This window comes from Canis lupus, chromosome 11 (genome assembly GCF_003254725.2).
Source record: "Canis lupus dingo isolate Sandy chromosome 11, ASM325472v2, whole genome shotgun sequence".
Classification (NCBI taxonomy): Eukaryota; Metazoa; Chordata; class Mammalia; order Carnivora; family Canidae; genus Canis; species Canis lupus.
In genome coordinates, this window is record NC_064253.1 from 39,755,018 (window position 1) to 39,782,010 (window position 26,993).

The 26,993-nt window shown below is 38.2% G+C and overlaps 1 protein-coding gene across 2 annotated transcripts in view; it reads left to right on the plus strand.

Annotated features, from left to right (window-relative positions):
• FOCAD (focadhesin) overlaps positions 1–26,993 on the plus strand; it is a 312,065-nt gene that overhangs the window by 64,684 nt on the left and 220,388 nt on the right. For both annotated transcript variants that reach the window (XM_025433196.3, XM_025433197.3), the window contains exons 6-7: positions 17,715–17,816; positions 23,510–23,714. In XM_025433196.3, coding sequence (XP_025288981.1) covers positions 17,715–17,816; positions 23,510–23,714 — 307 coding nt within the window. The remainder of the gene's footprint in view (positions 1–17,714; positions 17,817–23,509; positions 23,715–26,993) is intronic.

A 26,993-nucleotide genomic window follows, 5' to 3' on the forward strand; every position in this document is an offset into this window, starting at 1 on the left:
CCCTTCCTGCCCCTGGAATTTTATCATGTGCTTCTGCCTTTCGTTTTTCCTCTGCATATTCATATTATGGCAATCTTTTCAAGATCTCTCTTCCCTTTGCTGAAGTGAAGAAGTAGCTGTGAATTCATGAGCAGTGACTGCTTGTTTCAGAATTCGTGCAGCATTCTGATGTGCCAGACAGTGGCTGACATGCACACAGAGCAAATGTTCAAAATCTTATTTGTGGAAGGTTTGGTCTGATCAACATCAAGCTGTACTTTCTGGAATGAGGGAATATTAAAGGCTTTTGGCAGATGGTGTGCTCCGAAATGGGTGATGAGGCCAAGGGTAATGGACGGTTATACCCCGAGTGGATTAGTTATGCGTACTCTGTGTATTCGTTCGTCTTTTTGGACAGTATTATGTACTTTATTTAGGTGGAGAGTTAATTTTCAGAACGTAAAGATGTGTGTCCCGGAGGCTAAAGTACTTGATGATTCATATTGATCTTTTTCACTTAGCTCTTGAGGCAAACATTCCTCCCTGAGGGCTATCACATAGGAAAATGAGAATCCTAAGAGAAGTACTGCAACAAAATGCATGAGGACCACTGTGTGGTTGTGGACATCAAAATGTAGCCCTGGTTTTAATTTTGATGCCTAACTTTTTCTCAGCATTAAACTCCTGCATTTTCTCTTCCATCCATTTTTAAAAAAAAATTTTTTTTTTTATTATTATTTATGATAGTCACAGAGAGAAAGAGAGAGGCAGAGACACAGGCAGAGGGAGAAGCAGGCTCCATGTACTGGGAGCCCAATGTGGGATTCGATCCTGGGTCTCCAGGATCGCGCCCTGGGCCAAAGGCAGGCGCTTAACCGCTGCGCCACCCAGGGATCTCTCTTCCATCCATTTTGAGGAGTGAGCTGGAGTCAACCACAGGAGGAGCCCAGAAAGAGTGTTGGCAGACCTAGGTGGAAGCACGGGCCTCCGTGCTGCCATGAGAGAGAGAGCTGGTACGCTGGAGTGCCGAACAGGAGGCCTAGGGGCTGGAGCTCAGTGTTCAGGGCATGGAGAGGCCGAGATGGAGGCCCAGGAGAGGGCCATGGCCTAGAATACCCAAGGTCGTGGCAGAGACATCGGGTTTTAGTGAAAGAGGAGTGGGGAGTTAAAGTCTGTCTTTTTAACTTATTATTTTAAAATAATGTCAAAATTCCAGAAAGATGCATGAATAGTACAAAAGACTCCCATATTCCATTTACCCTGATTCGTCAGTTTTTTTTTTTTTTTAAGATTTTATTTATTTACTCATGAGAGACAGAGAGAGAGAGAAAGAGAGAGAGAGAAAGAGAGAGAGAGAGAGAGAGAGGCAGAGACACAGGCAGAGGGAGAGGCAGGCTCCATGCAGGGAGCCTGATCCTGGGTCTCCAGGTCCACGCCCTGCACTGCTGAGCCACCTGGGGGGGCTCCCTCAACCAGTGTTTTTCTTTTTGTTTTTGTTTTTCAATATTGCCACATTTGCTTTATTGTTCTATCTCTCTGTAATTCTTAAAAAAATTATTGAGTAGATTGTGTATATTCAGCAGTGTGTATTTTCTAAGAACAAGGGTATTCTCATATAATCTGAGAACAGTTATTATATTGAGAATATTTAACATCGATATAGTAATCTATAATCCAACTTGCAGTTTTGTCATCTGTCTTAAAAATGTCCTTTTATACTTTTTTCCTTTGTATTTTTAGTGTGTAGGGTTTAATTTAGGATCACATGTTACCTTTAGTTGTCATGTCTTTTTAGTCTTTGAAAGTCTGTAATTGTTTCTCTTCTTCTTTTGTCTTTCATGATATTGACATTTTGGAATACTATAAAAGTAATGCCTTAGGATATCACACCTGGAGGCACTGATGTCCATTTTATCCCTCACTGGTAATTTTAATTAAACATTTTTTTTTTTCTTTTTCAAGTAACCTCTACCCCGTCATGGGGCTGGAACTCACAGCCCTAGGATCACGAGTCACTTACTCCACTGACTGAGCCAGCTCTGTACCCCTCAGTGGTGATTTTAATTTTGGTTATCCAGTCAAGGTGATGTCTTGTTTCTTTACTCTAGGGTTAATCATTTTTCTCTTGTAACTAATAAGCAATCTATGGATAAGACTCTTGGAACCATGCAAATACCCTGCACCTCATTATGCCCCCAACCTCCCAACTAATTTTCACTGTGATTATTTCAAAATGGTGATTTCCCTAGTCTACCACTCCTTTCAGATTTGCTAGTGGTAATGGACAGGTGGAAATGATAAGAATCGCTGGAAATGCATTTAATCTATAGATTCTGAAGCCCTGCCTCTATAGATGCTGATTTAGAAAGCTTGGGTGTCACCCAGTGTGGGTATGTAGGATCTGTATATTTTTTAATAATCTCCAGGGATTTTGATGTGGAAATAGGTCTGAGAATCACTGGATGAATGGCTAACCATTCATAACCAAACAACATCATGGCATTTCATAATGGCATAAGCCTTATTTCATCCCACATCTGCACCTTTAAAAATGGGTGTAATTGAGGCCCCTGGGTGGCTCACTCAGTTGAGCGTCTGCCTTTAGCTCAAGTCATGATCTCCAGGTCCTGGGATCCAGCCTTGCATCAGGCTCCCTGCTCAATGGGGAGCCTGCTTCTGCCCCCTGCCCCCCTACCTCTGGGCTGCTCTTCCTGCTTGTGCTTTCTCGGAAATAAATAAATAAAAATCTTTAAAGACAGGGCATAATCAACCAGGTGTATTGAAGTAATATATGAGGTTCCTGATTTGAACTTGCTTCCTTTTTAAGGGAAATTCATTTCATTAGGATTCTATTGGTGTTATACTTCACATGATACACATGAATTTTTCTAAAATCAAGAAACGGTTAACTAAATCTAAGATAGTATGTGGCCAAGTTAAATTTGAGAAAAATTTTTTGAAGTTTTATTTATTTAATTAATCTCTACACCCTATATGGAGTTCGAACACAAGACCCTGAGTTTGAGAGTCACATGATCCACTGAAGTGGCCAGGTGCCCCTGAAATATTTTTTAGTGCATTTTTTTTGGAGATATAATTTGTATGCCATAAAACTCACCTTTTTAAACCCTACAGTTCAGTGTTGTTGTTGTTTTTTTTTATATCCACAAAGTTGTCTAACCATTATTACTATCTAATCCCAGAACATTTTCATCACCCCCAAAAGAAACTCTTTACCCACTAAGAGTAACTCCCTAGTATCTCTTCTGTAGGCCCTGGAAAATACTAATTTTTCTATCTGTGGACTTGCCTCTTCTGGGCATTTTATATAATTGGAACCCTACAATATGTGGCCTTTTATGCTTGTCTTTTTCCACCTAGCATAATGTTTTCAAGGTTTGTCTATGTTGTAGCATCGTCAATATTTCATTCCCTTTTATGGCTAAGTAATATTCCATTGCATGGATGTACCACATTTTATTTATTCTGTAACTTTTTGTATGCCTACCAAGTCTAGTGAATTTTTAGGGTTTTTACCTTGTACGTTTATTTTGGAGGTAAGCTATTGCTTTTAAGTTCCTGGAAATAGACTTCTTAGTCTTTTTTTTTTTTTTTTAATTTTTATTTACTTATGATAGGCACACAGTGAGAGAGAGAGAGGCAGAGACGCAGGCAGAGAGAGAAGCAGGCTCCATGCACCGGGAGCCTGATATGGGATTCGATCCCGGGTCTCCAGGATCGCGCCCTGGGCCAAAGGCAGGCGCTAAACCGCTGCGCCACCCAGGGATCCCGACTTCTTAGTCTTTAATTAAGAGTAGTTATTGGGATCCCTGGGTGGCGCAGCGGTTTAGCGCCTGCCTTTGGCCCAGGGCGCGATCCTGGAGACCCGGGATCGAATCCCATATCAGGCTCCCGGTGCATGGAGCCTGCTTCTCCCTCTGCCTGCGTCTCTGCCTCTCTCTCTCTCACTGTGTGCCTATCATAAGTAAATAAATAAAAAAAAAAAATTAAGAGTAGTTATTGTCATATGTAAGTGATGAATCACTGAATTCTACTCCTGAAACTAATATATGTTAACTAACTAGAATTAATTAATTAATTAATTTTAAAGATTTTGTTTATTTATTCATAAGAGACACAGAGAGGCAGAGACAGGCTGAGGGAGAAGCAGGCTCCCTGCGGGGACCTCAGTGCGGGACTTGTTCCAAGACCCTGGGATCAGGCCCTGAGCCAAAGGCAGACGCTCAACTACTGGGCCACCCAGGTGCTCCAACTAATTAGAGTTTAAATAAAAACTTGAAGCAGGGATCCCTGGGTGGCGCAGCGGTTTGGCGCCTGCCTTTGGCCCAGGGCGCGATCCTGGAGACCGGGGATCGAATCCCACATTGGGCTCCCGGTGCATGGAGCCTGCTTCTCCCTCTGCCTGTGTCTCTGCGCCTCTCTCTCCCTCTGTGACCATCATAAATAAATAAAAATTAAAAAAACAAAAACAAAAAAAAACTTGAAGCATTTAGGGCAGCCCCGGTGGCGCAGCGGTTTAGCGCCGCCTGCAGCCCAGGGGCGTGATCCTGGAGTCCCATGTCGGGCTCTCTGCATGGTGCCTGCTTCTTTCTCTGCCTGTGTCTGCACCTCTCTCTCTCTTTCTCTCTCTGTCTCTATGAATAAATAAATAAAGTCTTTAAAAAAATTAAAAAAAAAAACAAAAAAACCCACGAAAACTTGAAGCATTTAAAAACTTCAGCAAGAGTAGTTACTGTTTTCCATTTTTATGCAAATTTTATTACATTTACTTCTTCTTAATGAGGTTACTTGGAATCCTGTAACATTTTAAAAACTTGACCATCTAAATTTCTCTTTTGGGGGTGGGGGTCAAAGTGAGCATTTTGCTTTTGGGGGACCTGATTATTTCAGTAATTGAATATATCATCTAAAGAGATCCATTGGGATGTAGATGTTTGGTTTTATTTAGCATAAAAGAAGCATGACACCATTATTAAATCATCTGTACTACACAGTCAAGCTGCCATAAGGGATTCGAACTAGTAGAATACATTAATATGTTTAATTTTGCTGAAGTTCCAAAAACTTCCATACTTGGGGAGCTACCACTTTGGGGCACATCATATACAACCTTTTTTTGGGTTGGGGGGAGGAGAGTGCTTACTCTATAGTCTTTTGGGAATTCTCTAAGTGGGAATTTAACAAGCCTGAATTATAGTAATAACCTTCGATATACTTTAATTTGCTGACATATACTGGTTTTTGGAGGGGGGCAGTGGTCCTTTTTTTGAGAATCTCATAAAAAGTTTTGGTCCTTCGTTAGAAATGTACACACACACACAGGCCTTCAAAATTTTGCGTATTAATAAAAAACAAAAAAGTTACAGTATCATTTCAGAGGGCTTGTGAATTCTTGCTTTAATGGATACATGGGCATCTTTATAGAAAAATCATGAAAAAGAATATGGGAAAGAAGAGATGATCAGCGTCTGATCTGACTCTGAGAAAGCCCAGCAGAGTTAATGATAAGAAAGAAGCCAGGGCAGTAACTAGGGGAAGCAGAGCCAATACTTTGCAGGGGCCATCTGGCTCTTTGCAGTTTGATTCTTTCTATTGAACTGCATGTTTTGCTTCTGTTTTCATTTCCTCTTTTCTCTCCTTTTTCCCACCCAGGGAAGTCTTTGTTCACAGTTTATGGTTCTAATCACCTGGGGTTTACACTTGGGATTTATAATCAGACCGAAAGAATAAGCTACACATATTGTACAGTCATCCAGTTAGCAATTGCCACTAGAAAGTGCTTTTAAGTCCTTCTAAAAGTAGCTGTTTAATCTAAAAATTGCTATGGTAATTTGATGATAAAAGCCTGTAAGTGCATAAAATGTCATTTTTGCCATATTAGCCTATTTATCCTGTGTCTAGTTTTTAAATTTAATTCAATTTTATTTTAATTTATATTTTTGCAATCATTGTAGCTTATTAATAGAAGTTTTGGAATGCTAAGTATGTGTTTATTTCCCCACAGCCATTACCTTCTACCTAAAATAAGTTTTAAACTTCTGACGTTGGCACACACCTTGTATTAAAACCCTGCCTCTCAAAATAGGAATCCTGCAAAAGGTGCCGTATGTGGGCAGAATTATGTAATATGATGTACACTTTCAAAGAAATCTTACACTTTCCCTATCTACCTTATGGACCCAAAGAAAATAGTCAAATTTGTTAAAATGTCAAAATTAAAATACTTTTTGCTCCAAAAGTCTTCTTTTCCTGGGAGCTTATGTGGAAAGGAAAAATACATTTGCCTTAAAACACGACAGGATAATTCACAATTATTGCTTAATTTTTCTTTTTTATAGTAATATTCATTGTGGCACCTTAATTTTTTGTTATGCATTTTTTAAAATCCTAAAATCTGCAGCGCGTTTTTTTTTTTTTTTTAATCCCTTTTTGGCTTCCAACCAGCACTTTCGAATCAAAATTCAGAGCAGGTAGAGAAATGCTTTTAAAATGCATATTTGATGTAGTAAGTGCTATGCTATGCTTCTGAAAGCGCTAGGGTCACAGCTGCATACATGAAAATGCATGGTGACTGTAGGCATTGTTTCCTCACACAGAAAAGGCAATCTGTGTCTATCGCTGAATTTATGATGTAAATCAAATCCTAGCTTTCCTGTATTCAGAGATGGAGCAGAAAGGTTGAGGTGACCTAAAGGTTACAAATAACTTTTGCTTTTTGCTTTGCCTACCGCAAGACTAATTTTTTTTTTACTTCCTCTTTTCCACGAAGATTGATGTATTTATACTTGGAAAGGTGAATCTAGTTACATACCTTATTCTGTCGTTGCCTCTGTGCTAGTCTAGTGGAACCGTGCATTTATCATTCACTCCTCTCCCCCATTCCATTCTGTAAGATGCGCATACTGCGCAGTGGTGTTGACAATATTATTAAAGGCTGGGGAGGACCCAAGCGTTAGATACCAGCTCTGCATGCCTCCTCTGTGCCCTGAACAATGTGGACTTTGAAACCAGGTACTAGAAGCACAGTGTTAAGTTGGTTTTTCACGATCCAGTGAAAGAGTTTAAAAAGGTGCTTTGGGGACAGCGTGTGTATGAGTTAACAATTTTTGTAGCTGTGCCCTGCCACTGGAAGGGAAACCTCACACGAGTAAGACAGATCCAGCTTCCAGGCAGCTTGTACCCTGGTTTAAGATACCAAACTGCCTGCTTGACAATCAGAATGGTGTACCCCATTAATGGAGCATTCTATGTGCTAGGTACTGTTAAATGCTTTACTTAAAATGGTATGGTGGTTGAAGCACTTATAAATCATGAAATGGGAAGGTGCCAAAGAATGTAGGACAAATTAGTTTATCTATGGCAGAAACAAAAACCACACAGTGAGGCATAGATAAGAGGCACCAGTGGCCAACAAAGGCTGACCAGGTCACCTGGTTTATATTGATTTTAATCTTTAGAAACAGTGCTATTCTCTTTTTAAAAATATTTTTATTTTTATTATTTTTTAAATTTAAATTCAATTTTTCAACATGTAGTATAACACCCAGTGCTCATCCTATCAAGTGCCCTCCTTCGTGCCCATCACCCAGTCACCCCATCCCCCATCCCTTCTTCCCTTCTGCAATCCTTTCTTTGTTTCCCAGAGTTAGGAGTCTCTCATGGTTTGTCTTTAAGAGGAAAGCAGAATCTATTGGATGTCTCAGGAGTTGGGAAATTGTGACTTAAAAAAATTGTGCTCATCCTGGACGCAGTACTTCTTCGTGAAATTAAAAAAAAAATACGGTAGGATTTCTCTCTTTGAGATTAAAAATAGGAGAGTCCTTTGTGAGGCTTAGATTTTATTATATGTTGGCCATAGAGCCATGTAAGCTTGGCGTACAATTACAGAGTTGAGAGCCTTCTGTGCTTTTTCTGCCTTCACAGGGTTTGGTCCCTACCTCTAGTCTGGAGGAGTATGAAGATTAGGGCTCTAATGGGTGGCTGGAGTTGTATCCCTTTTGCACTGGAAGATACTTAGTCTGATGTCCTCATTTTACAAATGAAGAGACTTTGCCCAAGAGAGGTTAATGCTCTTGCCTGAGATCACAGGTTTGTTGCAGAGCCAGAATGTAAATTTCGAACTCTTGACCCTTTTAGTTCATTGCTTTCCTTTCACTGTTTTCCCTCTCCTCTCCACTTGTGTTTTTTTTCCGAGATAGGATTGTGACCGCCTGACAGTAAGGGATTCCTATGATGCTAAGTAGACATTGCTTATAGAAATAATGATGATGGCGTTCCTCGGTTGTGCTTGTTCCCAAAACTTGTGTAGCTTACAGTTGGCCGCTATTAATTTTATAAGTGAACAGGTTGATTGGATGGTCAACTCGTCTGTCGTTTTGCATAAAGTGTTAACAGTCAACTTACTCTCCATAACTTGAGCAGCAGGTTTGGGGATGAGTGAAATTTTAAGGCATAATCAGGCTTTTGCTTGGGGTTCTTTTGTGCCACATTCTTTTTTTGGTCAACAGTGCTTCTAATGAAGAGCAGAGGTGACTCGTTTAAACTGTGGGTCCTTCCATTTATCTTGACCTTTCTCAGTTGGATGTACTTGAAAGAAGTGGAATGGCCAACAAGCAGTGAATGAGAGGAAGAAAGAAAAGAGAAATCTTGAATAATCCATAAATATGATAATCTTTGCATCAAGAGTGAATGATACTTAACCTTATGACATTTTAAGTGCTCTAATTATAATATTTTAAGTAGGAAAATAACTATTTTCTGTCATACCCAAATCAGTGTATATATATATGTATATATTTTTTTTTAAAGATTTTATTTATTTATTCATGAGAACACACAGAGAGGATTGAGAGAGAGAGGCAGAGACACAGGCAGAGGGAGAAGCAGACTCCACACAGGGAGCCCGACGTGGGACTCGATTCTGGGTCTCCAGGATCACGACCTGGGCTGAAGGCGGCGCTAAACCGCTGAGCCACCCGGGCTGCCCCAGTGTATATATTATTAAATACTGTTTATTTTGGAACACGATTCTATATTTTGTAGGGAATAGTTTTCCATTTAAAATGTCTGAGTTTCTACTGTATTGTTTCACTCTTGTATGACTATATGTCCATAAGGAACTTGAAATTTTGAGTATGATTGGTTGTTTTTCGTTCAGTGTAAGGAAGGATGAAGGTGGAATCGTAATCTTTTTTTTAATAGCTCTGGGATTGTACCATGGCTTAATCAGTATTGTGCTTCTCTTAAGTGCCTATCATTTTACATAGTGCAGTGGTTCTTAACCAGGGGCAGTTTTGTCCCCCCCCGCCGGGGACATTTGGTAATGTCTGGAGACATTTTTGAATGTCATAATTATATTGAGTTTTATTACCATCTTGTGGGTAGAGGCCAGGAATGCCGCTAAATATCCTTTGGTGTGTTGGACAACCCTCAAAAGAATTATCTGACCCCAAGTAGCAGTAGTGCAAAGATTGAGCAAACTTCATGCAGGGAAGTTGCACCATAAAGTATATTGAATTACAAAATGCATTCATTCTATTGAGCATTAAGCTTCCTATATTTGTATTCACACACCAATTTGATGATTCACAAGGGAGAATTTAGCTCTTGGCTTCATTATGCTCAAAGTATTAAAACAACATTTTGGCAGTTATAATTGATTTCAGGTTAGTTGTATTCAGTTGAAATAGTATAATATTATAATCAAATGTTAATCATTGGTAAGATTCAGTGTTCTTATTTTGGACTTCCCTTCTTCCTCAAGAGAGCGTCTTGGAATCAATATTGTATATTATTCTCTGCAATATTTGTGTTTAGATCTGACATAATCAATTCTTCGGAAAAGTTAATTATCCAGATGTCTAAATCAGTAATTAATCTGGATAATCCCTATTCTATATTATACTTCGTCTCATTTTTAGTGTCTAAGTCTAAGATAATAGAGTTTCCTGAATCCAGTGGTTAGGAAAACAGGCCTTTAGCTTCATGCAACAAAGCTAGAGTTCTTCCCACAATCCCAATGAAGTAGAAGCTAAATTATAATAGTTGGCCATATGTGCATCATTTCTTTTTTTAAATTTTATTTTATTTATATTCAATTAATTAACAAATAATGTATTACTCGTTTCAGAGGTAGAGTTCAGTGATTCATCAATCTTATATAACATCCAGTGTGCTCATTATATCATGTGCTCTCCTTAATGCCTGTTACCCAGTTACCCCATCCCTCACCTGCCTCCCTTCCAGCGACCCTTTTTGTTTCCTATGATTAAGAGTCTTTTATAGTAAAAAAAAAAAAAAAAAAAAAAAAAAAAAAAAAAAAAAAAAAAAGAGTCTTTTATAGTTTGTCTCCCTCTCTGATTTCCTCTTGTTTTATTTTTCCTCTCTTCCCTTATGATCCTCTATTTTATTTCTTAAATTCCACATATGAGTGAGATATGATAATTGTCTTTCTCTAATTTACTTACTTCACTTAACATAATACTCTGTAGTTCCATCCACATCATTGCAAATGGCAAGATTTTTTTATGGATAATATTCCAGTGTGTGTGTGTGTATGTGTGTGTGTGTGTATGTGTTTGTGTGTATGTGTGTGTATATATACATATATATACCACATCTTTATCCATTCTGGACTCTTTCCACGGTTTGGCTATTGTGGACATTGCTGCTATAAACATTGGGGGTACAGGTGCCCCTTCAGATCACTTCATTTGTTTGTTTGTTTGTTTGTTTTTAAAGATTTTATTTATTTACTCACGAGAGACACACAGAGAGAGAGGCAGAGACACAGGCAGAGGGAGAAGCAGGCTCCATGCAGGGAGCCCGACGTGGGATTCGATCCCGGGTCTCCAGGATCATGCCCTGGGCCGAAAGCAGGCGCTAAACCGCTGAGCCACTCAGGGATCCCCAGATCACTTCATTTGTATCTTTGGGGTAAATACCCAGTAATGCAATTGCTGGGTTGTAGGGTAGCTCTATTTTAAACTTTTTGAGGAACCTCTATACTGTTTGCCAGATTGGCTGCACCAGCTTGGATTCCCGACTGTGTAAGAGGGTTCCCTTTTCTCTGTGTTCTTGCCAACATCTGTCATTTCCTGACTTGTTAATTTTAGCCATTCTGACCTGTGTGAGGTGTTATCTCATTGTGGCTTTGATTTGTATTTCCCTGATGCCAAGAGATGTGGAGCCTTTTTTCATGTGTGTTGGCCATTTGTATGTCTTTCTTGGAGAAGAGAAATGTCTGTTCATATCTTCTGCCCATTTCTTGAGTGAATTATTCTTTTTTTTTAATTTTTAAATTTTTTTTTTATTTTTCAGTTTTATTTATTTTTTTAAATAAATTTATTTTTTATTGGTGTTCAATTTACCAACATACAGAATAACACCCAGTGCTCATCCCGTCAAGTGCCCCCCTCAGTGCCCGTCACCCATTCACCCCCACCCCCCGCCCTCCTCCCCTTCTACCACCCCTAGTTCGTTTCCCAGAGTTAGGAGTCTTTATGTTCTGTTTGAGTGAATTATTCTTTGGGTGTTGAGTTTGTTAAGTTCTTTACAGATTTTGGATACTAGCCCTTTATCTGATAAGACATTTGCAAATACCTTCTTCCATTCTGTTGGTTGTCTTTTGGTTCTGTCTACTGTTTCCTTTGCTGCACAAAAGCTTTTTATCTTGATGAAGTCCCAATAGTTCATTTTTGCCTTTGTGTCCTTGCCTTTGGAGATGTGTCTAGCAAGAAGTTGCTGTGGCTGAGGTCAAAGAAGTTTGCTACCTGTGTTCCTCTATGATTTTGATGGATTCCTGTCTCACATTTAGGTCTTTCATCCATTTTGAGTCTATTTTTGTGTATGGTATAAGAAAATGGTCATTTCATTCTTCTGCATGTGGCTGTCCAATTTTCCCAACACTATTTTCTGAAAAAGATTAATTACCCTTTTTCCATTGGATAGTCTTTCCTGCTTTGTCGAAGATGAGTTGACCATAAAGTTTAGGGTCATTTGTGGGTTCTTTTTTCTTTTCCTTTGATCTATGTCTGTTTTTGTTTCAATATCATATTGTCTTGATGATTACAGCTTTGTAATACAGCTTGAAATCTGGAATTGCGATGCCACCAGCTTTGGTTTTCTTCTTCAACATTCTTTTGGCTATTAAGGGTCTCTTCTGGTATCATACAAATTTTAGGATTATTTGTTCCAGCTCTGTGAAAAAAGTTGATGGTATTTTGATAGGGGTTGCACTGAATGTATAGTTTGCTTTAGGTAGCATAGACATTTTAACAATATTTGTTCTTCCAGTCCATGATCATGAAATGTTTTTCCATTTCATTATGTCTTCCTCAATTTCTTTCATGAGTGTTATATAGTTTTTAGAGTACGGATCCTTTGCCTCTTGGTTTATTCCTAGGTGTATTATGGTTTTGGGTGCAATTGTAAATGGGATTGATTGCTTAATTTCTCTTCTTTCTGTCTCATTGTCAGTGTACAGAAATGCAACTGAATTCTGTGTATTGATTTTATATCTTGCCACATTGCTGAATTGCTGTATGAGTTCTAGCAATCTTGGGGTGGAGTCTTTTGAGTTTTCTATATACAGTATCATGTCATCTGCAAAGAGGGAGAGTTTGACTTCTTTGCCAATTAGGATTCCTTTTATTTCTTTTTGTGGTCTGATTGCTTGAGGCTAGGACTTCTAGTACTATGTTGAATAGCAGTGGACATCCCTCCTGTGTTCCTGACCTTAGGGGAAAAGCTCTTGGTTTTTCCCCATTGAGAATGATATTCACTGTGGGCTTTTCATATATGGCTTTTATGATATCAAGATATATTCCCTATATTCCTAAACTGAGAAGAATTTTAATCAAGAAAGGATGCTGTACTTTGTCAAATGCTTTTTCTGTATCTAATGAGAGGATCATATGGTTTTGTCCTTTCTTTTATTAGTGTAGTGTATCACAATGATTGATTTGCTGATATTGAACTTACCCTTGCAGCCCAGGAATAAATCTCATTGGTCATGGTGAATAATCCTTTTAATGTGCTGTTGGATCCAATTGGGCAATATCTTGGTGGGAATTTTGGCATCTATGTTCATTAGGGATCTTGGTCTATAATTCTCCTTTTTGGTGGAGTCTTTATCTGGCTTTGATGTCAAGGTAATGTTGGCCTCATAGAAAGAGTTTAAATGTTTTCCTTCCATTTCTATTTTTTGAAACAGCTTCCTAAGAATAGGTATTAATCCTTTTTTAAGTGTTTGCTATTAATCCTTTTTTAAATGTTTTCTAGAATTCTCCTAGGAGGCCCTCTGGCTGTGAACTCTTGCTGGGAGATTTCTTTCTTTCTTTCTTTCTTCTTTCTTTCTTTCTTTCTTTCTTTCTTTCTTTCTTTCATCTTCTTTTTTTAAATTTTTATTTATTTATGATAGTCACACAGAGAGAGAGAGAGAGAGGCAGAGACATAGGCAGGCTCCATGCACCAGGAGCCCGATGTGGGATTCGATCCCTGGTCTCCAGGATCACGCCCTGGGCCAAAGGCAGGCGCTAAACCTCTGCGCCACCCAGGGATCCCTCTTTCTTTCTTTTTTAAAAGATTTTATTTACTTAGAGAGTCAGAGATAATGGCAGTCAGCACAAGGTCGGGGGGGGGGGGTGGGGGGGTTGGTAGAGGCAGAAGCAGACTCCCCACTGAGCAGGGAGCCAGACGTGGTACTTGATCCTAAGACCCTGGCATCATGACCTGAGCCAAAGGCAGAGACTTAACTGACTGAGTCATCCAGTACCCTTCTTGGGAGATTTTTGATTAGTGTTTCAATTTCCTTGCTGGTTATGGGTCTGTTCAGGTTTTCTATTTCTTCCTGTTTCAGTTTTGGTAGTTTATTTTTTATTTTTTATTTTTTGTATTTATGATAGGCACACAGTGAGAGAGAGAGAGAGGCAGAGACACAGGCAGAGGGAGAAGCAGGCGCCATGCACCGGGAGCCCGACGTGGGATTCAATCCCGGGTCTCCAGGATCGCACCCTGGGCCAAATGCAGGCGCTAAACCGCTGCGCCACCCAGGGATCCCGAGTTTTGGTAGTTTATATGTCTCTAGGAATGCATCCATTTCTTCCAGGTTGCCTACTTTGTTGGCATTTAGTTGCTTATAACATATTCTTATAATTGTTTGTATTTCTTCCTTTTTGGTTGTGACCTCTCCTCTTTCATTCATGATTTTATTTATTTGAGTCCTTTCTCTTTTCTTTTTGATAAGTCTGGCTAGGGGTTTATCAATCTTACTAATTCTTTCATAGAACTAATTCTTAGTTTCATTGATCTCCTCTGTTCTTTGGTTTCTATTTCATTGATTTCTTCTCTAATCTTTATAATTTCTCTTCTTGCTAGATTTAGGCTTTATTTGCTCTTCTTTCTCCAGCTCCTTTAGGTGTAAGGTTAGGCTGTGTATTTGAGATCTTTCTTGTTTCTTGAGAAAGGCTTGTATTGCTATATACTTACCTCTTTAGACTACCTTTACTGCATCCCAAAGGTTTTGAACTGTTGTGTTTTGATTTTCATTTGTTTCTATGAATTTGAGTTCTTCTTTAATTTCTTGGTTGACCCAGTCATTCTTTAGTTGGGTGCTCTTTATCCTCCATATATTTGAGCTCTTTTCAAATTTCCTCTTATGATTGAGTTCCAGTTTCAAATAATTGTGGTCTGAAAATATGCAGAAAATTATCGCAATCTTTTGGTACCAGTTAAGACCTAATTTGTGACCCAGTATATGATCTATTCTGGAGAATGTTCTATGTGCACTCGTGAAGAATGTGTATTCTGTTGTTTAGGATGTAATGTTCTGAATTTATCTGAGAAGTCCATCTGGTCCAGTGTGTCATGCAAAGCCCTTGTTTTCCTGTTGATCTGCTTAGGTTGATCTGTCTATTGCAATAAGTGGGTTATTAAGTGTCTATTGTATTATTATCAATGTGTTTCTTTTATTTTGTTATTAATTGGTTTATATAACTGGCTATTCCCATGTTAGGGGCATAAATATTTACAATAGTTAGATCTTCCTGTTGGATAGACCCTTTAATTATGATATAGTGTCCTTCATCTCTTATTACAGTCTTTGGTTAAAATCTAATTTGTCTGATACAAGGATTGCCGCCCCAGCTTTCTTTTGATGTCCATTAGAATGATAAATGGTTTTCCACCCCCTCACTTTCAATCTGTAGGTGTCTTTGAGTCTAAAATGAGTGTCTTGCAGACAGGATATCGATGGGTCTTGCTTTTTTATCCATTCTGATAACCTGTGTCTTTTGATTTGGGCATTTAGCCCATTTACATTCAGAGTAAGTATCAAAAGATGAATTTAGTGCCATTGTATTACCTAAAGTTACTGTTTCTGTATATTGTTTCTATTCCTTTCTGTGTTATTTTTGGGTTCTCTTTATGCATAAAGGATCCCTTTCAATATATCCTGTAGGGCTAGCTTGTGATCACAATTTCTTTTAGTTTCTATTTGTCCTGGGAGCTTTTTATCTCTCTATTTTGAATGACTCCTAGCTTGATAAAGTTTTCTTGGCTGCATATTTTTCTCATTTCTCACCCTATGTGCATCATTTCTGATCCTCCTTTATAATTACTACCTCTTATTTCTGTTGACTTGATTTAAAAATTTGGACAAAACTTTTAAATAGTAGATAGAAAAAAAAACACTCCACCAATGTAATAGATATTTGAGTTTTTTGGGGGGATGAGGAGCAAGATGGAGGAAGGGATGACTTATAAGGGAAGAGTATGGAAAGTCACTTAAATGCCTTGTGATCACACACAATGTGTGATAATATATAATAATGTGTTAACTTGTTGGATTTTCTTCTTAATTAGTCCTAAATGGCACCATTAGGTGGAGGATTAATAGATGGTCATATGTGATGCTCCTCATTTCAATATCGTGCTGGGCAGGAACAAACCTCTTTCCTAAAATAATTGCAGGTGCCGTTCTTTCATTTTATTCATGTTTACTTGAACAGGACCTACTACACTCTCAATCTTAGAAGTTTGCCTGATGTGACATTCCTGGGAGACTGTCACAATTTGTAACATTTGTTTATTAATATCTGTGGCAACTAGAGTAGAAGCAATTCTAGATAGGTTTAAGTGCCAAAGAGTTTGAATTTGGAAATATGATTTTAACAGGATTTTTAAGTGTTGGCAGAAAACGTTGGAGTGATCCTTTAGCAATGGCAGTAATCTGATCAGTCAGAAATAGCCAATGCTTTAACAAATGGGAGGCTGCCAGCAGGTGACGTTAGTGCATGATAGATTAGGTGAGCTTGAGGAGAAAAATCAAGAGATGGTGTTATAATACGTGGAAACTGTGTAGTAGTGTCAGAGAGGTGCTTAACATGAGAGTTTCCATGTGATGGATCTGCCATAGTTTTCTATTTAAGAGAGCAAGAAATTCTGAAAACTTCCTGACTCTTCTTACCACTTCTGGGTTTTTTTCCTGGTAGTGTTCTCAACCCTCGCAACACATTAGAATTGCTGGAAGAGTTTTTAGAAATTACTAATGCTCGTGCTCCTCTCCTAGCAACCCCAATAAAATTGAGGCCTGGGTATTGGTATTTTTAAAGAGCTCCACAGAGGAATCTAACATGCAACCAGGGTTGAGAAACACTGCTTTATAGCAGGGCATCAGAATTGTTTGGGCTGGGGCCTGTGAATCCATTTGCATTTCTGACAGGTTCCCAGGTGATATTGCTGTTGAATTTAAAGCCATCACATTTTGAGGATCACCGAAAAGGCAGTTAAAAAAAGTCATTTGAGTTTAATTGATGGCTTGATCTTATTTTTTAAAAACTATTAATAGAGATACATTGTAGGGTTAAAGTTTGAGATTAAGGAATTTTATGTATATGATTCCTTTTATGTAAAAAAAGAAATAATCATTTTATTAAAATATTTTTTTTGGGAAAAAGCCGTATCAGTAATAGCTAAAAGCTTTGTACAGTACTTCAGAGTTTAAAAAGCTAATGGATTTACTATTTTCTATTAGGCTTTTTGAACTATTTGAAATAACTTGTGTTTGTGATTTTCCCCCCCTCTTTTTAAACCTCATTATTTGAGAATCCTGCAGATTTCAGATCTTATGGTTTGTAATCTCTTTAGGTATCTTAATAGATGTAGCCCAAGTAAAAATTCTCATTCTTGTTCAATAGAAGTTTTTAGGATTTTCAGTTTGGAGGGTTTATTTTGAGATGGGAGAAATGTTCTCTTTTTCGTTATTTTAAATATGTTGGGGGAATGGAGCCATACACTGAGAAGAATGGGGTTAAGTAGGAACGGAGAAGGAAAGAGTGCTTACAAGTTGGGGCAGGGTTAAAGAAAATAGAATTTTCCAGGTTTGGAAAGAGAGGAGGAGGAGGAGGAGGCAGCCCAAGACTTCTAGGAATGAAGAAATGAAGGGTATGGATACGAATGATGGATCCAAAAGCTTGGCCGAAGTTGCAGATTTTGTGCTCAAGTTTGGATCCCTAAGACCTAGAGTTGATTCTCTTTTCTGCAAAACAGGTAGATAAAGGAAAAAATATTAGTTCTAATGACTTAACTCTGCAACAAAGGATAGTTTTATGGCAGTTATACTGTTTGTAGATAGCACTGGCTCTTGTTGCTTTATTTGGATATTGAGAATTTGTAGTCCTGAATGACTGCTTCCAATGTGACTCTGTGCTTTTCAGAAACCATCCTCAGCCTTTGATCACAATGCTTGAACACAGACCTGATTGCTGGCCAGTACTTCTGCAGCAACTGACAGCTTTTTTCCAGCAATGCCCAAAAAGGTAAAGTAAAATGAATGAGGGAGATGGGGAATGGGGTATGCTCATTTTAGAGCTTTTTTTCTTTTTTTAAACTACTTTACATTGTTTTCTCTTGAAGAAAAGAAATGTTTTAGATCAGGATATAGTTTTGTTTTCTTTTTAAGAGAGGGAAAAAAAAAAAAAGAAAAAAAATAAGAGAGGAAAAAAAAGCCTACTGGACTTAATTGATGGTTGAAATATTGCATGAGGAAAGTTATTATTAAAGAAGTTAAGCATTGGTTAGTTAGGAAAGTTGATTAGAAATATTTGGTAAACTACTACACAATGCATGGAAAAGATAGCTTCTTCTCCCTGGAAATTCATCAGTGAGTTTTCTCTTCTTTGGAATCCTGCCAGTTGGGATCAAGTAATACCGCCACACCTGGCCTTAGTTTAGCTTGGCGAGGATGTTCTGATGCTCCTTAGAACTACCCTCCTGCTTCCATTCTTAGTGTCATGACGCCGACTCGAATTCTCATCAGTTGCTGTGGCTTTTGCCACCTGTTCCTAACTGGCATCTCTGCCTGCAATCCTGTCCTGCTCAGAATGATTCTCTAAACATCCATCAGGGTGTTTTATCAAGAGAGTAAATCTTGTTGTATCACTCCCTTACTTAAATTAACGCAATTGTGGTTTTCCAGTTGCACTGGGCTGGTGTGGGCTGAGCATAGTGTGGGCTGAGCATGGGGACTGCCCTCTAACCTGTTAGCTCTTTCTATAGAACTCACATGTTGATATCTTATGGTAGCTCTCTACTGGCAAACAACAGTGTGGCTTCTGAAATAGTTGGAAGATCCCTTCGCTAGAGGATAAAATCTAGTTTGTTATGCTAGGCTTTCTTCATGATATACTTTCTACCTATTTCCCCAGTTTTCTCTGGACTTACTAATTTATGAACTGTGTATTCAGCAGTACACTGACTTGCTTTTGTTTCTGCAGAGAACCATGCTATTCCCTCACATCTGTGCTTTTGCTTATCAGTACCTACCTCACTCTTGAATTGTCTCTCTACCCTTTCCTGACTCATTTCTCTATCTATCTATCTATCTATCTATCTATCTATCTATCTATCATCTATCTATAAAAATATTTTGTTTGTTTATTCATGAAAGACACACAGAGAGAGGCAGAGACATAGGCAGAGGGAGAAGCAGGCTCCCCATGGGTGATTTCTAACATTATTGTACTTTATTGTCTTATAATGACTCTATGTGAAAACTTCCAAAGGCAGGGATTGCGCCTCATTAGTAGTTGTATTAATAATGCTTGGCCCATTTCTAGTTGCTCTCTGTAAGTGTTGAGTTTATGTACATGAAGTATGTTGCAGAGGGCTTCCTAATATATAATATCATTATACACTTTGTACCATCATGCAAGGTCATGATAGGATAGTATTGTCCCAGGTAATCCAATGTCTGAGGTAAAGTCACCACGCCAGCTACATCATGTTTTCTTCCTCTTGAGGGTCTTACCGTGTCCTATACATATAGTTTCTTAGAACACCTTTTCTGAATTCATAACTTCAATGTTAGATGGGATTTCTAGGCATGGTGTACTGCTATATGAAGGCTTAAAAGACATAGGGAACTTTGAATCATCTGCCAGTGAGAAAAATTCATGTGACATTTGGATAATAGCTCAAAATAAACATCACTGTCCTCTTTTCCCTCACCTAGATTGCATTTTCAAAGGTAGGATATTAGTATTTCCTAAATAAGGCTTTCCTCATCTTTGCCAGAAAGTAAAAATAATTAACTTATACATTTTTTAAATGAAATTTCTTGCTCTTGTTAAATAGATTAGGTAATTTTATGAAAGATGCTACTGCTGTTGTGCCAGATTTATTATTAAGGTTGTTTTCAGGGTAATCCTCAAGAATTTCTTTCTTTCCCAATTCTTGAATTAGCCATCATGTAATTAATTACCTTTTAGTTATCTTCATTTCAAAGGAGTATTATACTGGGATTTGGAAATAGTTATTATAATGAAATATGTCCAGATATTCATAAGACAAAAGAGATTATTAATTGACTTTGGTTTTTTCACTGATAAGCTTCTATTGACTTTTTTCATTCAAGTTTTCAGGTGTTAGATTATTGCTATCTAGAGCCTTTTGGAACTTCTAAATTAAATTTATTTGCTAAGAATAAGTTCAGCTGCCTCGTTTCTACTTTTACACTATGGGATTATTCTTTGCAGGATGAAATTGATAATTCTGGTTGCATTTTTCAACAGACCATTTGTTTCCTGAGATTTAATTTTAGAGCAGTTAACTTAGTAACTTAGTACATAGTAACTTTACTTGTTTAGAAGGTAATGAAGGAAAGTTGGTGATTTAACTTACTAAGAATATAAATAGTGATTCACAACTATGGGGAGAAGGCAAAATGTTGTGAAGGTAGCTTGTATTCTGGCTCTTCCTGTGTTAAGAATTGTTGATTAGCTGGGTTCATTTTTAATAGTATGTAGATGTCCTGAAATGACAGTGTATCTTTGTGCTAGATGTTTTGGGAATTATTTTGTAATTAAATTCTGCATTCATTTATAGAAGCTCTGTGATTATTTATTTATTTATTTATTTATTTATTTATTTATTTATGATAGTCACACACAGAGAGAGAGAGAGAGGCAGAGACACAGGCAGAGGGAGAAGCAGGCTCCATGCACCGGGAGCCCGACGTGGGATTCGATCCTGGGTTTCCAGGACTGTGCCCTGGGCCAAAGGCAGGCGCCAAACTGCTGCGCCCCCCAGGGATCCCCAAGGCCTGTGATTTTAAGACCTGAGAATTGCATAAATTGTCAATGACATCATTGTCTTTAGGCCTGGTACTTTAAAAGTTTATCTAGTCTCACACGTAATTTCTCAGATAAAGGGATGAAAGAGAGTAACACCAAACGACTTTCTCAAGGTCACATGGTTAGTTAGTGGTTGAGATGGGCCTAAAGCCTGTTTTTCACTTTTATACTCAGTTTTTCCTCATCACCTCTCCATCCATGAACATAAATAGAAAAGTCTTCTGTGTAAATAGATATATGCACAGTTAGTTTGTAAACATTCTTAATCACTTTGGGATTTCAGGTTGTCTGTTTTATTATATTTCTTTTTTCCTTCAGACCTGTCAATTTCATACTCCACTGAAATGACAGTCATCAGATACCACATAGGAAATGCATAATCTAAAATCAGGACAGATTAAGCCAAAGAAATTTTTAAACAGTGTATTGTCCTAAGGAAGCACAACATTACATTTGTGATGTCAAACAATAACAGCATCTTGGAACTACATTTCTTTATATGAACCTTGCAGTTCACCTTCAGCATCTCAAAGTAGGAGAAAACGGATAAGCTATACATGGATGTTCTTGATACCTGGATAGTGTGTATTCTTTGGGGAATACATTATTGGAGATGGGGAAACAATATTTCTTAAATTTAATTTCTGGAAACTTCTTCATATTCTAGCCTACACATACATCGTCTGGTTGCTTGATCTGTGAAGGTTTTTTTAGTTTCTAAAGTGGATGGTATGATAAAGGCATGATACAGTAATAATTTGCACTCAGAAGTCCTCAGAAATTTTTTTATAGATTGTGTGAATATTTGTCTCATGAGAAAAAAGTTCCTCCAGCTTGTGAGCTCTATCCAAACAAGTATTTATTCTTGTTTCTTGCTTTGTTTCTAGCACATAGAAGAGTGAATGGTATACTGTAGGTACTCAGTAAATTTTGCCAAGAGAATAAATGAATAAATAAATCTTAGCAGTTACCTTTAAAATTATTATTAATGTTAATGGTGTTTTGAAATTACATTGCTGTATAATGTATAGGATTATAAATTTATGTTGTCAAGAATAATTCCGGTAGCATTTCCTCCATGAAGTATTGCACTTTATACCTTTGGTTTAGGAGTTTTCACTTTCTGTCCTCTAGCCCAGAAACAGAGCTGATTGCTAGTGTTGGAGTGTATGCTTTTATTTTTTTTTTTAAGGTTTATTTATTTATTTGAGAGAGAGAAAAAGAGAGCATAAGCCGGAGGAGAGGGGGAGAGGAAGAGAGAAAATCCTAAACAGACTTGTGGAGCCTGGCGCTGGGCTCAATCCCAGGACCCTGAGATCATGACCTGAGGCACAGCCAAGAGTCAGATGCTTAACCAGCTGAGCCACCCGGGCATCCCTAGACTGTATGCCTCTTAAGGATAGATAATGCGGGATCCCTGGGTGGCGCAGCGGTTTGGCGCCTGCCTTTGGCCCGGGGCGCAATCCTGGAGACCTGGGATTGAATCCCACATCGGGCTCCCGGTGCATGGAGTCTGCTTCTCCCTCTGCCTGTGTCTCTGCCTCTCTCTCTCTCTCTGTGTGACTATCATAAAAAAAAAAAAAAAAAGGATAGATAATGCCTGTTCATTTTTGTATCTTATCTAATAATTCCTTATGTATAGTAAATATGAAACATTAAAATAAAATTATGATACTTGCATGCCATTTGTGAAACTATGATTTTGTGTAACTGAATCAATGAATTTAGTGATTGAGTATCTTTGGAGGCCTCATGTTATTATTGGTGATACAGCAGTATACAGAAATCTGTGCTCTCTTTTGGCTTATAGTCTGGCCAGATAGAGATACTAAATAAGTAATGACAATAAATTCATTGTCCTGTAGAAGCACATAATGGGGATCTGCCTTAGGCTAGATTAAGGGCAGGCCCTCAGGAAGTCATTTTAAAGGAGAAATCTAGATAATAGGAATTAGCAGAGGAAGGAACAGGAAAGGCAGAAAGAGGAGAATGTTATAGGCAGAGGGAACAGCAAGAGGGAAGAAAGCTTAGATAACTTGATTGAACATCTGAAAGACATTTAGTGTAGCAGAGGGGAGCAAGAAATGAGGCTGACAGACAAGCAGAGGTTAAATTATGGAGGGTTTGTAAATTGGGCTAAGTACTTCTTCTTAAGGGAGGCATACTCTTTTAAGCTGGTTAATGACCTGATCAAATGTTTATACCTAAAGGATCATTCTGGTACTTTAGTGACTTTGGATGTGGAGTTATTGAGATATATTGAAATATAAATAGAGAGGAAAGATTTGTAAAGCCTTCCTCCTTCGCATGGGAAGAGCTTAAGAGGAAGGACTTTACCTCTCTCTGCTTTAATTTTTGCATCTATGTAATGGGATGGTTTTATTTCATAGGGTTGTGGTGAGGATGACTTGAGTTGAAAGGCAAAAAGTGTAGTAGATTGGGCATCCCATGTGTTACACAAGTAAATGTTAACTATTCATATAATCTTCCTGGAACGTCCATATGGTTTTGTTTCACATACTTTCACCTATAGAATTTTTCCAAAAATGAATTCCTATGTCCTATTCCTGGAGAGTGGATCCTGATATCTGTAATTCCAGAAAGGTCCTAGGATAATTTTGAGGTTCACCCAAGACTGGTCCTGTAGATGTTTTTCTGATATGCAAATAGAGATTCTCTCAGTCCTGGGCATTTCCCCCAGTACACAAAGAACTGATTGGCATGGATCCAGGTAGGTCATGGTGGAATTGAAGAATCATGAAAGAAAGTTACCCTTGATAGTATCCTAGTTTGTGATGAACTCTAAGTTGATGTTTGACAATTACTGCATGGTCCTCTGTTTAGCTTGATGACTGGCTTATGTGTCAAATGATTTGCAGGTCAGAAGTTTCATGTATCCAAATAATGGCACCATTTCTGTGGTATCTATATTGCGAACCATCCCAGTTACAGGAATATGCTAAACTCCGACTAACCCTGCTAAAAGTCTTACTTCAACCCTGGGTTCCTAGTGACATGGGACAGCCATCCACATTGGAACAACAGATACTTCAGCTGTGTTGTGACATGGTTCCGTGTTTGCAGGTAAGGCCCCTCATCCTCACTGATAGACTGTCAGCACCAGTAAAGTGTTGGTTGTTATCGTCACGCATAAAGTAGAACCCGTGTGATTTTCCAGCTTGGAAATAAGCCTGGCTGGCTGGCTTTCTTTCTTTCTTTCTTTCTTTCTTTCTTTCTTTCTTTCTTTCTTTCAAAAAAGATTGTATTTATTTATTCATGAGAGACACAGAGAGAGAGGCAGAGACATAGGCAGAGGGAGAAACAGATTCCTCGCAGGGAGCCTGATGTGGAACTCCATCCCCAGAACCCAGGATCACTCCCTGAGCCAAAGGCATCCCTAAGCCTGGCCTTGGAAATGCTGGCAGGCATGAAAAGCTGAGACACCCGCACCCCAATGTTTATAGCAGCAGTGTCCACAATAGCCAAACTATGGAAGGAGTCTCAGTGTCCATCGAAAGATGAATGGATAAAGATGTGGGTCTGTATATACAATGGAATATTACTCAGCCATTAGAAATGGCAAATACCCACTATTTGCTTTGACATAGATGGAACTGGAGGGTATTATACTGAGTGAAGTAAGTCAATCAGAGAAGGACAATCATTATATGGTTTCACTCATATGGGGAATATAAAAAATAGTGAAAGGAATTATAGGGGAAAGGAGAGAAAATGAGTGGGAAAAATTAGAGAGGGAGACAAACCATGAGAGACTCCTAACTCTGGGAAATGAACAAGGGGTAGGGGGGCACTTGACGGAATGAGCACTAGGTGTTATAGTATATGTTGGGAAATCAAACTCCAATTAAAAAAAAAAAGCTTGCAGGCTTTTGGTGATGATGAAGTAGCCACACCTAGATTTAACCTTAACATATATCATGTTAACTAAGTTTGCAGAAACAGAAATCAGCACAGTCCATTCGAGGATTAGTAAGAATGAAAACTTTGTGTTGTTCAAGGAAGACTTCTCAGGCTAAAGAATTTTGAATTGAGTTTCTCCTTGTGGTAGACACAAGAGAGTTACAAGAAAAGAAAAAAGACCTGTGTACAGATTAGGAAAAGATGTGCCTCTGGGCAGACACAGCCCTGGAGATGCAGGGCTTGCCCAGGTGAATGGTGGCTCCATTCCAGTTTCCATGTGTCTCCTTACAATGCAGGTAGTGACCCTGATGCCTCCTGCTCGTGAGAAGCCCACAGTCTAGTAAGGGAGTTAAGAGGAGTCTATAAATTCTCGTAATTTGAAGTAGATGGATAAAAGGTGTTTAACAGGTATGGATAAAATGCCTGGGAAGTTAGAGGGAGAAATAAATAAGAACTAGTTTCTCCATAACTGCAGATTAAAAAAAAAAAACAAAAAAAACAAAAAAACAAAAAGCCAGTAGCCAGAGTTTTGTGATGTTAGTGTAGTGATTAATTTATTAGGCTGTTTCTCTCATTGTCGAGCTTTGTCATTTGCCTAAATCTGGGCACCATACTGTTTAGCTGATTGAGGGAATCTGTGAATATTTTTCAAACTGATCACTTGAGGTCACAGATGACCTGTTTTAACTTTGTGTTAGCAAAAAGTGACTGCAGTGAATCTTGCCTCTGCGACTCATAAATAGGCTTTCCTGTAATCAAGGCAGAGAAAAGTTAATTAAAACGAATTCTCCTGTGGCTTTTCTAAAGCTTTTGTTTTGTGTGGGCCATAAGGCAACGTATAGGCAGGACATCTTGAACTGGGGTACGCATTTTCCATCACATATTTGGAGACCTGGTGTGCTGCTCTTGGGTGGATGTTTGCCTTCATCCTCATGAACCTGTTCTTACCAGCCTAAATAACTTCTACAAGTGAGCTCTGTAGGATATTTTTAGGAATCTGTGGCTTGTTAATATACTCGAGAGAGGTGAAGAGAAAAAAGGGGATAGAAACATTATTTGGAACTATGGAACTAGCAACATAAATACATTTGATCTCTTAACAAATTGGCTTTGTTAGAATACGAGAATTCTGAGTGTCAGGAGGGATCTTAGTGGGAACATAATCCATTTTCCCACTGATTACAGGTATTTCTTAAACTCTCTGAGATAACAGTTCCATGACTAAATATTTAAATGATAAGAAGCATGTTATTTTGCAAGGCAACCTTTTTTTAAGTACTTTTAATTGACCTGCATTTCCCTAAGAGTTTACCCATTAGTCTCTGTTCAAAGAACACAACAGAATAGGCTTTAAAAAGAAGCCAGTTTGCATCCTATTTTATGTTGTTTCTTTCTTCTTTCCCTTTTTTCCTTTCAATCCTTCCCTCTTCTCTTTCCTTCATCACTTTCTGTACTAGGGTTTCCAGAATTTTCATTGTCTGTTGCCAGGAATTCTCTAGTTTATTAGTGCTCAGAATATGTTATTATGAAATGTTCTTTTTAGAGCTGAATATACTCCTATATTTGTCAGCTGACCCATACTGTGCACGTGAATAGAATCTCATCAATTAAAAAAAATTGTTATTTCAGAAATAGCCATGCCACCCTGTTGACCCATGATGAGGCAATGGTTAATGAAATTTCTAATTTCTTTTCATGCCACTTGCTCTTCCATTTTGTATTTGTGGCATTGTCTCTAGATTTACCTGGCTTAAACTTCATTATTGACTTTGGTCCAAATAGTTCTTTCTTTTTAATTGTGACTCTTGTCACTGCATGTTATCCATTGAACATAATCTAGTGCTACATCAAGATAGAAGATTACTTCACAAGTATTGTAAAAAATTTTGGTAATACTAAAGATTAGAGAGTCTTTAATGCTAACTTGTTGAGGTTGCCCCCCAATTTTTTTATTATGGAAAATTTCAAGTATGCCTGAAAAAGACATTCAAGGAAACATATTGTTCAATAAACATGAGGCTTTGTTTGTTTTAAATCTCTTCTTGGTGGCCGTTTGCCGCTCCCATTGTATATTTGCAAAAGAGTAAAAATAATTTAGCTACTTGACTGTTCACATTTATTTTTTAATAACTTAGTATTTTCTGTCTCTTCTCCTTTGATCTTTTAATGTCTTTTTTTCCCTCTTGTTTGCTAGGAATTAATTTTTCTCTTTGTATAACTTAGAGTCCTTTTGGGTTATTACGGTGGAAACGATTGGTGAAAGGTACAGCTGGTCAACTGTAGGCTTTCCTCTTGATGAATTTAACAGACACAAGGCTTCTGATTGAAGCAGATGGTTCATTGTTTGTAATCTCTGGTAAATGCCAATGTGTCTGTGAGCAGGACCATATCCTTAATACCAACTCCAGAATTTTGATCGGAACAGCTGGGTTTGAATTGAAT